Source organism: Rhinolophus sinicus, chromosome 14 (genome assembly GCF_057876585.1).
Source record: "Rhinolophus sinicus isolate RSI-liver-muscle chromosome 14, RSI-T2T, whole genome shotgun sequence".
In the NCBI taxonomy this organism is placed as follows: domain Eukaryota; kingdom Metazoa; phylum Chordata; class Mammalia; order Chiroptera; family Rhinolophidae; genus Rhinolophus; species Rhinolophus sinicus.
The window spans coordinates 57,518,219-57,536,909 of record NC_142514.1 but is presented as its reverse complement, the minus strand read 5'-3'; the positions used below and the strand labels follow the sequence as shown (position 1 = coordinate 57,536,909).

General features: G+C 38.3%; 1 protein-coding gene and 1 pseudogene across 2 annotated transcripts in view; both read left to right on the top strand.

The window, feature by feature from the left end:
- Window positions 1–4,740: 4,740 nt before the first annotated feature.
- The window catches only part of USP33 (ubiquitin specific peptidase 33), a 46,258-nt gene continuing 32,307 nt past the window's right edge, over window positions 4,741–18,691 (top strand). Inside the window, exon 1 of one of the 2 annotated variants that reach the window (XM_019743351.3) lies at window positions 4,741–4,963. In XM_019743351.3, the coding sequence (XP_019598910.1) occupies window positions 4,925–4,963 (39 nt within the window). In that variant the 5' untranslated portion in view covers window positions 4,741–4,924. The remainder of the gene's footprint in view (window positions 4,964–18,691) is intronic. The other variant, XM_019743350.3, reaches the window with a different exon arrangement.
- Window positions 15,016–15,711, top strand: LOC109453546 (peroxiredoxin-6 pseudogene; annotated as a pseudogene).

Below are 18,691 nucleotides of genomic sequence, written 5' to 3'. Positions count from 1 at the left end.
CCCTGAGCTAGAATAACCTAAAACCTTATCCTAAGGGTGAACAGATCACAAATAAGATTTTTGGCTGAGGTCCCAAAAGTCAGTGCCAAATACCTACACATCCAAATCAAAGGGGAGCAGTAGATGCTCCCCTTTCATCTCAAGCCAAGTCTGAAGGGCTTTAAGAGGATCATTTGGAAAAGATGACATATGTCTCCTGGCCTCTTGGAGAGACAAGACTTGGTAACTCATTCACATTTGAAAAGTCCTAAGTCAAGAGGCTAAGGCTGCCTACAAGCAGAAGATGCACTTAGGGCTGACTGGAAACACTTCTGTGCAAGATACACATGGTTTTTGTAGACCAACTGAGGACCCCATGTAAGAGAGCTGGACTTGTCATCCTGGAGCAGACTGTCCATCAGGACTGCCTGCATGGGTGATAAGATCCCAAGCTAGGGATGGACCCTGGAAACCAGAGCACTGAGGTATATGTCATAAGATACACCAGAAGATACATTGCTGAGCCAATAGATGTAGGTGAGGGTTCCCACTAATGTATTGACAAAGGCACTCCGTGAGATAGAGGGTCAGTTCAAACCTCAGCTACACTTAGAAGCATTGACATCAGGCTAAAACTATTCCAGTGAAGAAAAATTCTTTCTGTCCCTGGTTTCTCCAACTGTGGAGGAGCCCAAAATAACAAGACAGCAAGGGAGAAGGGAGAAAAAGCCAGGGGTGAGGAATGGTGGGGAGGAGTGGGGTGGGAATAGCAGAGAATTTTTTAACTCCATGAGTCTGGGATTTTTGACATTGTACTAGACAGGGTTTTTAATACCAGGGTAAAAAAACCACGTGTTTATTGCTAGAAAATGACTGATGGACTTTTTAATCACTTGAGAATGACTGGCAAAGCTAAAGGCTATGTATGAGTAAGATTTTGTCCTAGGAGTAGAGAGGGATCCTCAGAGATTTTCAGAGACCATAATGAGAAGAATAAAATTGTTTTCTTCTTGTCCCTTACAAATTCCACTTTCTTCATCAAATTAGGAACAGCAGTTTAATTGGGTTTCTGTCGCTTACAACCAAAAACATTATAAAGCCTAATTTAAATCAGGGTTTCTCAGCAGTGTCACTAAAGACATTTTGGACTCCCCTGATGCGTTAATGCAAAGGAATGTAACTAAATCTTTCTTCCTCCAGCCCTCCTCAGGAATATTGCCAAATATTCACCGTGGTGCAAATATTCACCACTCCTATTTGAGAAACAACAAGTACTTGAGTTCTTTAATGCTGGACTCTGAGAATATTGTGAATAAGACAGAATTGCTAACTGCTCTCACTGAACTTACAGTTCAGAGGAGATAGGCAGAAAATTAAGTACACAAAAAAAATCTTAAAATAATTATAATTTATAATACCCTCTGTGAAGGAAACAAAAATGAGAATGGGGTGAAGAATGCTACATTAGGGACTATCTAGGTAGGGGTTAGCTAGGTGAATGAGAGGTAGGAGTTTGAGGTACCTGGTAAAAGTGTATCTGACTGAGGGAACAACATTTGCAGAGGACTATTAGTCATTCTCAGGTACATGATCATCAAAATGCATGTTTTGTGCATTGCTATTTTTACTTGCCATTACTCATTTGCAAAAACGAGAAAGTATTTGTTTTGATATGACCATTCATATTTGTCTTCCTTCCTATCCTACCATACTTCTTTTTTCCTCCTCCTTTTCTTCCTCTCTTCATCCCCCTTCCCCGCCCCTGCCCCCTCTCATGCTCCATTAGGAGAGCCTTTAGTACTTGGCCTGATGCTCAATTCCTGGGCTTACAATTCACATCGTATTTAATGCAAATGGCCTCTGTAGAGTTCTATTCCAGAATTAGTGTGATTCAGCTGAGTGTCTGTCTATACCACGGAATGTACAGAGGGTGCCAAAAAAATGTATACACATTTTTAAGAAAGGAAAACTGTATTAAAATTGTAATACTCAATATATACCGATAACGAAAGTTGAATACAAGTCATGTTTGACTTTTGCAATTACAAGAGGTGCTCAAAGTGGTTACCCTTAGTGTCCAGGCACTTCTGATTATGGCAAACTACTGCTTGAGCAACGTTGACCGAAGTGTCCACTTGTATACATTTTTTTGGCACACCCCCCCCCCCCCGTATAATCTCTCCTCTCTGAGAGGGGAGTTGATAGATCGATTTCCCAATGATAATATCCTTCCTTATAGCCTATCTAGATATTATAATATTTGAAGAAAAATAAGGGATTAAGAATTCTGGATTAAGGGAAAAAGGGATAAATGCAAACACCCTAGGGTGGGTAGGGAGGGTGGGAATCCATGGAAGTGAAAAGTGGGAGATATATTGCATTGTCAGAGTGCATTTGCTTTGTGAGGACTGGTCCACAGCACGGACTTGACCTGGTGTGTACATGAGATGCACTTGCTTGCTTTCATCTAGGCATGAGCTACACCTGTCTTGAGCAGTGGCATTATTTGTCTTCCCAGTGTCCTAGAACCTCTGAAGGAAAGATAAGCCAAAAAAGACCTTGGTTACCAAGCAGATTGGTGGGGGCACTTTGAGGTTGAACTAAATTTGTTCGAACACTTAATAACAGAACACGTTTGATATATTTTCAACGCAGGAATTTTTGAAGCAATGACTTTTGCCTTTTTGTCTATTTGATTGTACTATTGATTTGTGGACATATATGTATATGTAAAAATTTTATGAATTATACATATTATAAATGTCTTTTCTTAATTTCTGGCTTGACTTTTCATCTCTTAATGGTATCTTTTGATGCAAAGATGAGTTTTTATAGGTGGCACATAATTTTTGGCAGCAAAATTGCTTAATCAGTTTCAACTCCCCTTTTTCAAAATGCTTTTTTCCCCCCTTCTTCCACCCTCCCCCCCCCCCCGCCCCCCGCCCTCCGCCCCCCGCCCCCCGCCACTCCGGTTCAAGCTGTTGTTCCTCAGTCTACTTGTGTAGGACACAGATCCCTGGCCCATGCTGGTATTATGAGCCTTGCACTCCCCTCAGCTGAGGCAGCTGGTTGTCGGTGGGCAGCTCACAGCAGCTCACGGCAGCTCTCGCTGGCTGCGCTGGCCCGCTGACCGCTCACGGCAGCACACAGCAGCAGCCAGCAGCACTCAGCAACTCATGCCAACCTCCAGCTGCTTACTGCAGCCTAGCTCCAGAGAGAGCTGTTGTTCATGATCTTAGCTGTAGAGGGCGCAGCTCACTGGCCCATGTGAGAATTGAACCACTGACACCGGTGTTAGGAGCATAGCACTCCAACCACCTGAGCCACTGGACTGGCCCCTCAAAATGCTATCTTCATTGCATAGGTTTCTTTAAAAAAACAGTTACCACATAACTCATTCTTAAAACTTCACTTTTTACTTTGATGGCAAAGGTTAAATGTATATAGTAAAAAAATTTCGTAGTTAGCATATTGCTGAGAGCCACTTGTTACCATAGAAAAATTTAAAACACTTGACTTTTTTCAAATAAACCTATAAAACTCTTTAAATCAGACAGTACTTTGCCAAGACATCAGAGAACGAATGATTTTCATGATCATTCTCATCTCTTTACACCGGAGTATAAAATTTTAAAAATTTAGATATTTCATTTTTTTTAAATAAAAATTAACCACACTGCTAACATCCTGTGACATGAAAGCAACAATATTTTGAAATATTCTGAAAACAAAGAGAAAGTGGTAGTACCATATGCACCCTCTAAATTGTGAAATTTCTATTCTTGCTCAGTGAACCCAGGCTAGGTAACCATTTGTGGTGCAAACTGAGGTCTTGGTGTCATTCCGCACTTGGAATGTTGGCAAAGGTTCATTTCTTCCATTTTTACCACAAAAATAGAATTAGAAGCTCCCATATTTTCTACTTGTCTCTTTCTTCTTCATTTTTTAAATTGCCTTTATGGATGAGGAATTGGTCATCACAATTTTTATCAAATACAGGAGGCTTAAAAGTACCAATCAATACATGTTTTTAGTAAACAAAGGAACCTACTTGTTTCTGATGGAGATTGAGCATCTTGTACAACTCGGCTACATGTTCACATGTTGGAGACCAAAAAGAAGTAATTAGATTGAAACTGGCAATTTTAACAATACTTTTCATTAACTGTTTTTGTTTGCATATAAATCATTTGAATGAATTTTAGCAGTTACATCAACTAGAAGACCGGTCTCTTCCAATGCTCTAGGCACTAAGCAGATACTAAGGTTTCAATAAATATTTGATTTGATCTTCTTGATTTTAGCCTAAGGGAAAATGGGAGAGATAAAGTTCTACTTTACAGATGTGGAAAAGGAAATACAATTACTTTCAGAGAATCTAGGTCCTAAGAAATTGGGAGAAGAAAGAGGAGAGGGAAAAAACACCGTTGGATTGAGTTGTCTAATATTTCTTTGCACAAGGTCAGAAACCTGCGGCTCTTCCGTGGCCACCCTTAATGCAGAATCTGTAGTGCATCGAGTCAAGACCTGCTGGTGGTCGTAGAATGACAGAAGAGGGGGGAGAACACGTGTTAAAGGAAAAGTGCCCAAAGCCTAAGAGTGCTCGGCACGTACGCGGTTCCTGTACCATTAACAAATTTGGAGGTGAGGGCAGGCTTGGTTCTCCTCACCTGGGCCCCGACGCCGCGGCCACGCCCCAAGGGCGGGGCGGGCTCTTCCCACAGCCCCGCCCCTCCCCGCCCTCCCTCGACTCCCGAGACGCCTGCGGCGGCCGTGGAGGCACCGGAAGGAGCCGGGGCTCCTGCGGGAAGTGGCGGGTGCGGGAGGCGGGGACCCGGCGGGCTGCGGTGCTGAGCCGTCTCCTGGCCTCTGGACGCGCCGCTGCCGCTCTCCGAGGCCAGGGGAAGAAAAGAGGAGCTTGTGGAGGTGCGGTCGCAGGCTACTGATGGCCGCGCTGGCGGGGCCCGTGGGGAAGGCCGTGGAGGTGAGCGCGTCGCTGCTGGGAGGGGCACGGGGCCGAAGGGCGCCTCGTTTGCCGCGGGGAGCTGGTCTTGGGTCTCGCTTCCGCGCGCTGGGGGCTGCGGCCTCTGTAGCGGCCGCTTTTTCAGTACGGGACAGTGGTGGGCGCGAAGGCGAGAGGAAGGCCTCGGCTCCTCTCTGCTTTGCGGTGCAGGGGGTGATCTGGTGGCCGTCCCAGCAGGGGTCGGCGGAGGACGCGAGTCAGTCGTAGATTTGAGGAAGGGATCCCAGGGGGCGCTCCGTTGGGAAGTGGAAGGCGAGAGGGGTGAAGCGAATCCCCGAGAGGTGTTTGCTCCTTTTTTGGAGGTCTCCCTATTCCGGCTTGCCAGCCCCCTCACGGTGGTCGCAGACGACCGGAAACCCCGCGGCGCCCCGCTTCTGGGTCCTGGTTTCGCTTTGCGGCGCAGTTGGGGTGGTGGGACTTATTCGTGCAGCCTCAAGGCCCCGTTATTTATTGTTGTGAACGGGGAAACCTAGGTGTTATCATCCCTGGAATTTTTCTTCGACCAGTGTTTGATCCATACTGTTTTAGACGTTACTCCTTACGGTCTGTCCATCTGCAGCTTTTGTTTGGATGAAATTTTCATATGAGTTTTGTGCCACAGACCTTTACTCTTACATATTTACTAACTACAGAACACTCTTCACTTGAATACTTACAGGATACAAACTGAGCTATTGGATGAAATTCTTGTAGGTGTTTTGCATTCAAGTATATTTCAGGTTTTCTCATATAATTCAGTATTACACTGGAAAATTAGGCCAGAGGGGGAAATTCTGGCAGAGGCATAGGCTCTAAACTGAGGATGAATTTTAAACCAAGGATCTCTAGACTTCTTGTTTAATAGAGCTATAGAACTTTTTGGTTTAATCATTATTTTCCTTTAAGAAAACGTGTTTCCAAAAATAATGAAGTTGTCCTGGTTACATTTCTGGTTGAGACAATTGTATTATCTGGAAAGTTCTGACCAAATCAGATAATAGGCTATTGGCTTTGAACCTATACAAACAAATACTGATGGTGAACCTGAACAACACAAATATTGTTAGTGAATTCATACTATTATACATATTGGGGAAAAACTAGGAATCTTATTGAAAGACAATGCTAATTTTAAGAAAAAGTTATTGTAATAGTTACACTATGCTAGGAGCATTATACCATTTTTTTGGCAGGATTGAAAAAAAAAGGGACAGTACAAAAATATTCCAGGAATAAAATATTTGACTTTCTGCTATATGCAAGAGGGATCTTCTACTTAAGATTGCTTCTTAGTTTTGATCTGTTTTATTGCCAGTTTTTACTTTTTTGTCTTTTATGTGAGCTCTTTATAACCTATTAGTAAGTAAATAACGTAACAGTGCAGTTTAATGATAGTATTAGCTTGTAGTGGTTTTTTTTAAATTTTGAAGTTCTGAGTTAAGGAGATTATTCTTACATTTATATATTGCTCTTAGAATTTTTATTGACCTTTCACATACACAATCTTAACTGATCCTCATGCCAATCCTCTGTGTTAGGAATGCCAAGAAATAAAATCTTTTCCCATGACGGATGCACTTTGAGATTGTGTAAGGATCAGAATATCCTTAAAGCCTGAAATAATCTTGCTGACGTAACCTTTGATATAAATTGGAATTCAGATAGGTATTGGAGCATTGTGAACTGTATTGACCTATGACAGATTGTAGACTCTTTTCAAGAAAATGAAGTACATAAATGGTGAAAGATTTTTGGTGAGAAATGTGAAATGTAGTCATTCCTAAAAAAGAAAGGACTAAGTAACAGCTTTCTTTAGTGTAGTTTTTAAAGTTTGTTAAGTCTGCATGTGATTGCAGGATCATTTTGATAAATAGGATAGTTCCAGAGAGTCTAAGATGAGTACAGTGGTTTAATTGTCTTTTAAAAGGAGCATGAATTTTTGTACAATGTAGTATATAAAGAGAACTAATATTTAAGAAACAATGCATATATCAAAGTAAATGTCCCTTTAAAAAGTTACTTTAGGAAGCTAAGTAGGTAAGTATCTGTGAGTCTACCAGCAAAAGCCCTTTGGAAAATAAAAAGAATGAAACATGGTTTCTGCCGTCAAAGAACTTATAGTCAAGCTTGTAGGCAAGTAGAGTAGTTTTTTTTTTTTTTTTTTAAACACTACAGTAAGTGCCTTATGAATATTATAATCAAGAATTTAGGTGAGAGAGAGACATTACTTTTGATTGGGTCTTGGTAGAGATGATATTTGAGATGAGTGAGCTTTGAAAGGTTTTCAACATGCAGATATTGTAGGACATTTCTAAAATGAACGGATTGTTGGGTTCCTGGAAAGTTACAAGTTATACCTGAGAAAGGATTAGTAGAACACTTTGGTAATGTTATGGTTTGTGTAAGTTAGTAATAGGAGATGAAAAAGACAAATTATGAAAAACTTCATTGAAGGTGTTGATCAGAAGAGATATATGACCCACATGAATGCAGAATGAGCTGCAGGGTGTTGAAGAGTGTTGATAAGTTGGGTGTAGATAACCAACCAGTCATTTAAAAGATAAAGTAAGGTGGAGATTAGTGTTGTCACCTCCACTAAATTTATAGTGTCTGGCCCATGCTTGATTGTAAGCCTTTGTTAAATTACCTCTCTATTCCCAGGGTCTAGCACAGTCCTAAAATATGGTAGGTAATATAGTGAAAATATAGAAAAACATGGCACTGAATGTGACAAAATGAGACCATTTTCTATAGTTTTTAATGTTTTATGAAATCCCAAAAGAGGAATTTCTAATATTTTTATAGTAGAGGCATTATTTAGATGAATAAATTTTTATTTCTTTTGTACCAATATTCTGGTAAACAAAAAATATTGACAAATGTTCTTAGAGTGGTTCTCATTTGAATATGGTGGTTGCATTTGTTTTCCTATGTTCCTACGTGGTCCAACATGAGTGTTTTTAATGATTGTCCCATAACACTGAAGTCCTGTTATGTAATCACTGCTTCATCTTGCTCAAAAGTGATTTAGGGTGAAAATTATCATCAGTTGGTTTGAGCTTCTATTACAATTCTATCATATTCATTTATTCTTGTTCTCCCTCTCTCTTCCTCCCTCTCTGTCTTCTCTTGTTCCCCCCCCTTCCCTTCTTCCTCTAGTGTTTGTCCAATGATTTCAACTAAATAAGGCTACAGTTGACTACTTTGCTATTACTAGACATTTTTTTCTTTAATAGAAATGCTAATTAATGTTCACAAATCTCAAAGGAGTTTATTTAGAGTGAGGGTTGCCAGATTGGAGTTATTATTTTGTGGTTTGTGTGTTAGTAATAGGAGATGAAAAAGACAAGTTATGAAAGACTTCATTGAAGGTGTTTGATCAGAAGAGGTGTATGACCCACATGAATGCAGAATGAGCTGCAGGGTATTGGAGAGTGGCAGTGTTAAGATTCTAGGACAGATAAATTGGCAGCAGAGAAATCAGGAGATTAGACAGTTCTCTTAATAGATTTAATAAGGTTCTCTCGTTAATTAAACTGTTAAGGGTCAAAGAGACATGTTTCTAGGAAGAGGGAAGTTAGAAAATTAGTACTAAATTTCTGTGTTACGGTTTGAATGAAAATTAAGAATGGTTTGGGGAGGATTTATAGAACTATAAAAGATCTGTGTAAAGATTTGAAGGATTTTGTGTTTACCAGAATATTTGTTTAAAGAACAAGAGACACGATGCTTACCAGCATATTTCATAGGTTAAAAGTCCTCATGAACACTTACTATAGATTGATTAAAAATGAAATAAACTTTTCTGTTTGTTATTGTGCTCTTTTCACTGATACCTCCATTCATAAATTTTTTTGACTTGCTATTTTGGGTAGCAATTTTCTTCCATGGTGAATATGGAAAAATTAGCCATAAGCTTATTATAGTATTGCATATTTTCAATTAAAGTAATTCTAAAGCCCAATATTTGAAACAGTACACTTGGACAGTCAGGTTAGTTGTAGCGGTGGAACAGTAATGGTTGAAAATACTGATAGACAAATCAAATTTAATCAGAGAATCTTAGAATTGACTTTTTAGTGAAAAATGCTGTCCTTTGAAACACCTCCCCTGACAATTGGTCCCATCCAATCTCTATAAGAGTGATGGGGAACATTCAATTATTTCCCAAGGTTTGAGCTTCCATTTCTGTGTAGCTCTTAATGGTTGAAAAATTTCACCATTAATTGGATTTGCTATTTCTAATTTTTTCAAGATACATTAAAAAAAGAAAGGATCCCTCTTAACTTTGGTCATTATATCCAACTAACTGGAACACATATACCATGTTTCCCCGAAAATAAGATCTTGCCGGACAATCAGCTCTAATGCATCTTTTGGAGCAAAAATTAGTATAAGACCCGGTCTTATTTTACTATAATATAAGAGCGGGTCTCATATAACATAAAATGTAATATACTATATAATACCAGGTCTTATATTAATTTTTGCTCCAAAAGACGCATTAGGGCTTATGTTCAGGGGAGGTCATCCTGAACAATCTGCTAGGGCTTATTTTCCGATTAGGTCTTATTTTTGAGGAAACATGGTAGTTAACATTTATATATTATATTATGTATATAATCCCTCCTAAACTCCATGAGATAGGTATTTGTAATTATCTGTTTTATAGATGGAATTGTGACTCAGAGAAGTAACTTAAACATGTTTACAAGGACATAGTGGAGCTTGGATTTGAATCCAAGTAGCTTTGCTCTAGAAACTTTACTCTTAGCCACAGTGTTGTTTTCTGCAGCTTTCAAATTATTTATTTTAAGGCCTTCTATGGAAGACATTCTTATTCTTTAACTTTTAGTATTCTTCATAAATAAGATATTTCAGATAATAATTTACTTAGTTTTTAAGTACAGTAAGACTGGCTACTTTTTTTATTCCGAAACATGTCATTCTATTGAAAAATTGACTATGAATTGCACTGTTGTTATATGTCTCCTAGTGTCTAGAATCTGAATACCTGAAACCCTTTTTTTGACCTCACTTCAGACAATAGATTCTTTGAACCCTGATATAGACTATTACATCCATCCTTGTTAATTTTAGCTCATTTTTCTAGTTTACTTTTTCTTTAAAAACTAATTTTTTATAATTTTGTAATTAGATTTCACTAGCCTGCCTTCTGTAGAAAAATCCAGAGTTTTCTTAAAAATTTTGAGCAGTTCCGCTACTTTTAAGTACAGGCCTCCTTCTGAATTCATATAAATCTTCTGTATAACTATCAAATTAGCTACCATTTCTCCTGACATAATTTTTTTCTCGCAGTTGCTTGAATCTGACTCTATAAATAGCTTTACTTTTTGGAATAGATTGGACAATGGAATGCAGGCAGTTTCTCAATATTAACGGTTCTCATTAGGTTACCAACTTTATGTTGATGTATAACAAATATTAGTAACACAGGTTTCTATGCTTTTCCAATATTAGAATTTGAACATCTGCTCTTATTAGGATGGCAGGGTTAGAGTTTTGAGTCTTAAACTTGGAGATTGTACTGCTAAGATACCCCCACCCCTGCCAAAGTAATACCTTCAGAAGCAATTTTGAATCTACAGCTGGGCAGTTGAGCCCCCCAAAGGGTAGATAGAGGGAAAAGTTGCCAGATGAAAGATTGCAAAGGGAAGGACAAATTGAGGTCAGATTATGGAAAGCCTTCATTTCCATTCAAAGTTTGAATTTTCTTGTGTTCCCTAGTAATTCTCAACCTGTGAGCCACAAGCTTCTAGAGGAGTCTCAGAGTTTTGTGGAATCTGCACTGGAGACTAAACAAATAGCATTTTTATATACAATGATTATTTTCACTGCCTTCATGCAGACTGTCTTTTCTAATGTCCGGTACCTCTCTCCCTGGAATAAACTATCAAACCAGAATGAAAGCATGCATGCCTTCTTCCTTTTGGTGTGCAGTTTGAGAAGAAATTGAAGTAGCTAAGAACCGTGTTGTTTTACCTTCCTATATCTGAATACCCTACTCTCAATAAATCTTTATCAAAAGAAGGAATAAAAGAATGATTTTGTTACTATAGTGAATTAACTGAGTAAAACTAGGTAACTAGAATATTAAGGGCTTTCTGTTATGATAGTGTTGCATGTAATTGTAAGGAATGCTGAATAGCTGCTGTATTAAATTGTTAGCTTTTGTTTACATGCACAGATTCTCATTAAAGTGTTTAGATACCAGGAAATTAATAGGAGAACAAAGCAAACTTATTTTAATCTTTCCCTAAGTCCCAATTTCTTTGCTCTGAGGCAACATTCAGAGTATATAACCTCCAAGACTATATTTTATGCTTTTACAATGAGTGTGTATATCCAGGTACAAGGTGCTGTTATTATGCATGTTTTACATTTTTACTTCATTAGTATCATACAGTATATGTCATTCTGCATCTCTTTGCCCATTCAACATTGTATCCTTTAGATCTATTCATGTTGATAAATGATCCATCCAGTTCATACTGTTAAATTCTTGTGTAGTATTCGGTTATGAATATACCATTTATATATCCATTCTTCTCATGATGATTTAAAACATTTTAAAATCAAAAGTGAGATTACAGACTATCAAGAAAACAATGAGAAGGAGAACATTTCCATTTTGTTGGCTAATATTGGTATTTAGAGGAAAATGTATAGATTAAATACTTTTATTACTAAGTAAATAAGAGAATTCAGTACTCATGATTAGGGACTAAGAATATAAAACCAAATCCAAGTAGGACATGGAGATTAAAGATTAAACTGTAATTAATGGAATTGGAAACAAAACAGAAATAGCGGAAAGGATAAATCCCAAAGCTGATTCTTTGCTAAGACCAATGAGTTAGATAAACCTCTTGAAGAAAGGAAAAAAATTGGAGTAAAAATATACAAGATTAGGAATGAGAAAGGAAACATCACAGAACTCAGATACAGGAGAGATTAATGGAATTTTATGCAAATCTTCTTGAGACTATTACATACAATGCTATGATGCCAAAGTTGAAAATCAAGAGGAAATGGATGGGGCGGATGGGTGGCTCAGTTGGTTAGAGCGCAAGCTCTGGGCAGCTGGGCTGCTGGTTTGATTCCCACATGGGCCAGCGAGCTGCACCCTCCGCAACTAGAATGAAGTCTGAGCTGCCGCTCAGCTCTGGGGTGGCCAGATGGCTCAGTTGGTTGGAGCGTGGGCTCTCAATCACAAGGTTGCCGGTTCGAAGGGATGGTGGGTGGGCTGCGCCCCCTGCAACTAATAACGCAACTGGACCTAGAGCTTAGCTGCGCCCTCCACAACTAAGATTGAAAGGACAACTTGACTTGGAAAAAGTCCTGGAAGTACACACTGTTCCCCAATAAAGTCCTGTTCCTCTTCCCCAATAAAATCTTAAAAATAAAAACAAAAATAGAAAACAAAGAGGAAATGGATGATTTTGTAGCAAAATTTAAATTGGTAACATTGACCCAGTTAGTGAAAAACTTGAACTAATTCCCACTGAAGGTTCAAAAGGTGATTGAAAGAGGCAGCTGAGTTTCATTTAATTTATAAAGACTATATCATAGTAAGGAGAAAAACCCAATTCTATGGTTTAAAAGATACAAAGCTACTCAGTGCATGCTGTCAAGCACACATACTTTTATCCTTGATAAAAATGCTACCAAAAAGGGCCAATCTCACTTATGTCTAGAAATGCAAAATTTCTAAATACAGGATTAGGTAATAGCATCTAGGTAGCAACAGACTAATAGTACATTTGACTCAATATTACACCAATGCAAGGATCGTTAGTATCAAATCTGTTAATATAATGTATTATATCAACAAACAAAGCAAGAAGTATAGTAAGCGATCAGTAGCTGTTGAGAAGGCATTTGATAAATTTATCAAGACCATTTCTAATAAAAAACCTAAGTAAATTCAGAATAGAAGGAAGTTATAGCAAATGTTTTAAATGGTACAACTATTAAAATAAAGACCCTAACGTGGATGTTCACGATCACTTTTGTGTTCAGGATTGCTTAGAGGTCCCAGTAAATGCATTAAAATAATAAAATTAAATCATTGTTATTAATATGGAAAATAAGAGGTAAAACCATCATGTTTTCCAAATATATTCAGAATAGCCAAGGAGACTGTGAAAAGGAATACTGAAGGAAGTATATCTTACAGTTATCAAGATATGCTATATAGCCTCTGTAATCAGATGAATATGGTATTGGCATAGACAGACTAGTAGAGCAAAATAGAGAATCTAGAATTATATTAATTGCAAATTTAATAAAAGGTAAAGATAGTATTACAATTCAGTGGAAATGGGTTGATTATGTAATAAGTGCTTCTGGTACAAGTGTCTGGCCCATCTGGAAGAAAATAAAATTGTGTTTTTGTCTTAAGATAAACTCCAGATAGATTAAAGCCTTATAAAAAAAAAAAATTTAAGGTTATTCTCCATCTTTAGTTATATGAAAGATTAGAAACTCAGAAGCTATTATAAAGTAAGAGATGTGTTTGGTTTTATAAAAATTAAAACCTTTAATGATATAGGATACTATAAAAAAGTTAATAACAATATTGGCATTTAAAAAGACATATATAGACTAGTAGAATAGCTTAGAGAGGCTAGAAATAACCCTCACATATGTCGTCAAATGTCTTTTGACAAGAGTGCCAAGACCTTTCAATGAGGGAAGAAATAGTCTTCAACAGAGCATTTTGGGCAAACTGTATATCCACATGCAAAGAATGTGAAGTTGGACCTTACTTTATACACCACATACAAAAATTGACTCAAATAGATTAAAGGCCCAAACATAATAACTAAAACTCTTAGAAGAAAACATAGGGGAAACTCTGTGACATCGGATTTAGTAGCGATTTCATAGATACGACACCAAAACCTCAGGCAACAAAAGTAAATAGATAAATTGGACTGCATCAAATTAAAAACTTCTCTTCATGAAAGGACGCAATCAACAGAGTGAAAAGGCAACCTATGAAATGGCAGAAATATTTGCAAATTATATGTATGATAGGATTTAAATGTACAGAATATATAAAAGACTGATAGCTCAACAACAAAAAAGCAAACAACCTGATTAAAAAACAGGGCAAGGACTTGAATAGACATTTCCTTAAAGAAGATCTATATCTCAGTGGCTAACAAGCGCATGCAGAGATGCTCATTACTAATCATTAGGGAAAAGATATCAAAACCACAGTGAGATACCACCTTAAACCCATTAGGATGGCTCCTATCAGAAAATAACACTAAAATAAGTGTTGGTGAGGATGTGAAGAAATTGGAACCCTTAAGCACTGAAGTGGGAAGGTAAAATGGTGCAGCCATTATGGCTTGGCAGTATGTATGTATATGAATAGCATGGTGACTCCTCAAAAAATTAAAAATGGAATTACCATATGATCCAGCAATTTCACTTTTGGGTATATGTATATCCAAAGAATTGAAAGCAAGGATCCTAGGAGATATTTGTATGGCCATGTTCATAGCAACGTTATTCACAATAGCCAAAATGTAAAAGCAACCCAAGTGTCCTGTGATGGATAAATGGATAAACAAAATGTAGTACATACATACAATTGAATGTTATTCAACCTGGAAAAAGAAGAAAGTTCTGACATGCTACAGAAGATGAACCTTGAGGACATTATGCTAGGTAAAATAACGCTAGTCACAAAAAGACATACTGTATAATTCCACTTAAGAGGTATCCAGACTAGTCAGATTCATAGAGACAGAAAGTAGAATGGTGGTTGCTAGCAGGTGGTGGGAAGAAGAATGGAGAGTTGCTGTTTAATGGCTGTAGAGCTGTAGTTTTGCAAGATAAAAAGATTTCTGGAGATTGGTTGCATAACAGTGTGAATGTACTTACTTAATGCTACTGGACCATACACTTAAAAATGGTTAAGATGAGCTCCAAGCCCCACTTACTCCTCTGTAGCACCTGCTTTGCCAGAACCAGCCGACTGATGGCTACCTGTGCTGCTTGCCACTCCTCATCCTCCTGGCACCGCTGCTGCCATACCCGGAGGTCTACCGAACGAGGCTCCCAACTTTGAGGCCAATAATACTGTCAGCTGCATCCGTTTCTATGACTATCTGGGAGACTCATGGGGCATTCTCTTCTCTCCCCCTGGGACTTTACTCCAGTGTGTACCGTTGAGCTTGGCAGAGCTGCAAAGCTGGCATCAGAATTTGCCAAGAGGAACATCAAGCTGATTGCCCTTTCCAATAGACAGTGTTGAAGACCATCTTGCCTGGAGCAAGGATGTCGTTGCTTGCAATGGTGAGGAGCGCACAGAAAAGTTAGCCTTTCCCCACCATTGATGATAAGCATCGGGCCCTCATCATCCTGTTGGGAATACTGGACCCAGCAGAGAAGGATGAACAGGGCATGCCTGCAACAGCTCCTGTGGTGTTTATTTTTGGTCCTGATAAGAAACGGAAGCTATCTATCCTCTACTCAGCTGTCACCGGCAGCTCAGAGTAGTTCTCTCTCTCCAGCTGACAGCGGAAAAGAGGATTGCCACCCCGGTTGATTAGAAGAATGGGGAGAGCATGATGGTCCTTCTAACCATCCCTGAAGAGGAAGCCAGGAAAATTTTCCCTAAAGGAGTCTTTACCAAAGAGCTCCCAGCTGGCAAGAAATACCTACGCTACACGCCCCATACGTCTCTCTAAGGAGTTGGTGCTGGAGCTGCTTACTTAGCACAGTGAGCCAGAGGATGCCAGCTGCCAGTCATGTTTCCTGCAGCAATTCCGTAAAAACATCCCGGTGTGATCAAAGCCAGCAAATGGCAGCAAAAAATGGTTAAGATCATAAATTTATGTTTTTGTGTATTTTACCAAAATTAAAAATCAAACACTTAATAAACAAATACTTTAACAAAATGTTTGCAGTGTAGAAGGCAGGATTAATTTTACAAGAAGAGGCTGTTGACCTAATAATAAAAAGGACAAAAGATTTAAAGAAGTAGTTAAAAGAACAAATCTAGGAGGCCATAAAATTCATGAAAAGACACACTCACTGATCATCAAGTAATGCAAATTAAAGTACTAGTGAAATATACCAATCAAATGGAAAAAGTAAAAAATATCTGTTGCTAGTAGAGAAAATTAATGCTGCTGTGCAGAAAATAGTATTCCCTTATATTAATGGAACTGTAAGTTGTCTAGTATTTTTGGAACACAATCTTGCAAAATCTGTTTTTACAAACTGGCTCATATTTACAACGAGTTTCTTTATTTCTTTTTTTTATATATATAAATTTTATTGGGGAATATTAGGGAACAGTGTGTTTCTCCAGGGCCCATCAGCTCCAAGTTGTTGTCCTTCAATCTAGTTGTGGAGGGCGCAGCTCAGCTTCAAGTCCAGTCTCTGTTTTCAATCTTTAGTTGCAGGGAGCGCAGCCCACCATCCCATGTGGGAATTGAATCTGCAACCTTGTTGTTGAGAACAAGGTTGGGCTAACCAACTGAGCCATCCGGCCTCCCCTACAAAGATATTTTTAATGGCAGATTATGGAAACAGTGAATGCCTACTGATCGAAGAATTAATTGAATAATTCATGCACTGCATGCATCATGACATGTGTATACATGAAAAACTTGACACAGAGGGATGTCAAAGTATTACTTACCAAAAAAAGACCATATGTATCTCTGTACCTGTACTTGTGTATGATTATATGAGCATGGGAAAATACTGAAGCATACAACACAGGTTTTATAGTGCAGGTAGCCTGCTGTTACAGTTTTTCAGTTTTTGTATGTCTAAAGAAGTCTCTTTTGCCTTTGTTTTTGAAAGATGTTTTTCTATTTATGAATTTCTAAGTTGACTGTTTTTTCAGCATTGTAAAGATGTTGCTCCGCTGTCTTGTGCATTGCATTGTTTCTAGTATACATTATGGGTCTTTCTTGGCTGCTTTTAAGGTGATCTTTTTTTTACTGGTTTTCAGCAACTTTTCGATGTGCCATGGTACAATTTGTTCATATGTATTGTGCTTCAAGTTTGTTGTATTGCATCAGTTTGCAGGTTTTTAGTTTTCATCATGTTTGGAATTTTGTACCCACCTGAGTAATGCTCTTGTTTAACTTTCTCAGTCTCTCTTTGTTTCAATTTAATAGTTTCTTTTGCTATGTCTTCAAGTTTATTAATTTTTTGAATTGTCTAATCTGCTGTTAATCTCATCCACTGTATTTTTCTACTCAGATAATGATTTTTTTAAACATCTAGAAGCTTTTTTTTTCTTTCTATCTTCCATATCTTTCCTTTGCATGTGTATCCTTTATTTTGTCATCTATGTTATTTCTGGGTCTCTTTTCCCTTCTTTGTATGTCTTAGAATTTTTGATCAGATGCCAGACTTGTCATTTTTACGTTGTCAGGTGCTAGGTTTTTTTTATTCCTTTAGAGGTCCTTTAACTTTGTTCTTGGGAACAGTTTGACCCTGTAATACTTTTGAGGTTTTTTTTTATTATTTTTTTTTTTAAGATTTTATTGAGGAAGGGGAACAAGACTTTATTGGGGAACAGTGTGTACTCCCAGATCTTTTTCCAAGTCAAGTTGTTGTCCTTTCAATCTTAGCTGTGGAGGGCAGCTCAGCTCCAGCTCCAGTCGCCGTTGTTAGTTGCAGGGGGCACAGCCCACCATCTCCCATGGGAGTCGAGGAGTCGAACTGGCAACCTTGTGGTTGAGAGTCCACTGGCCCATGTGGGAATTGAACTGGCAGCCTTCGGCGTTAGGAACACGAAGCTCTAACCACCTGAGCCACCATGCCGGCCTTTGAGCTTTTTTTTAAGGCAGACCTTTCTGAGTACTCTATTTTATTCCTGCTATATTATGAAGTCTTAAAACTGGCTGGTGGGAACACAAACAAACCTGTGTTGGCTTTGAGAATTGTTCTACCTGCTCCTTTCCAGTAGTTCTTTCTCTTGCTTAGGAGGTAGTTTAATCACATGCATGTACTTACCAGTATTTAGCTGAGGAGTTAATGGCAGCCCTCTACAAGTCTTGTGAGTTCATTTGCTCTCTATTCTGTTCTTTCCTCTCTGTTAGTTTGCTTTGTGATTTCTGGCCACCTTGGCTTACGTGAATTTTCAACTCTATCTCTACTTGTACTGTGGCCTAGAAATTCTCTCCAGGCAGTAAGCTGGGGCAGTCACCTTGTTTTTATTTTCTTAGGGATCAGTGTCCTGTGCAGCCTAGTGTCCAGTGTTTGAAAACCATTGTTTTATATATCTTGTCTGTCCGGCATTTTAGTTAAGGTGAGAGGGTAAATCTGGTCCCTAGTGCTCCCATCATGGCTGGCAGGAGAAGTAATTGGATAAGAGGGAAGAGATAGCTAACCAGAAAAGGAAGTGAGAAGTGGGGGAAAGGTTGCCAAACCTTACCCCAAGTAAATAAGAAATGGAAAATAATTATTTTAAGTTTAACTTCATGCTCTGAAAGTTTGGAGCGTGGCTTATTTAACATGTAATAATGTAATATTTAGAAATAATGATTTATTTACTATTAACTCCAGAGTGATTCCTGTTGTATTTTGTAGGTACAGTATAATATTGGATCATTATTTGATTTGACAGAATGTTTTCGTTTAATGATTTTTCTAATGTGTTAAAGTTTCAACACACTTATAACTGTTTATTCTTTCTTAGTAAGT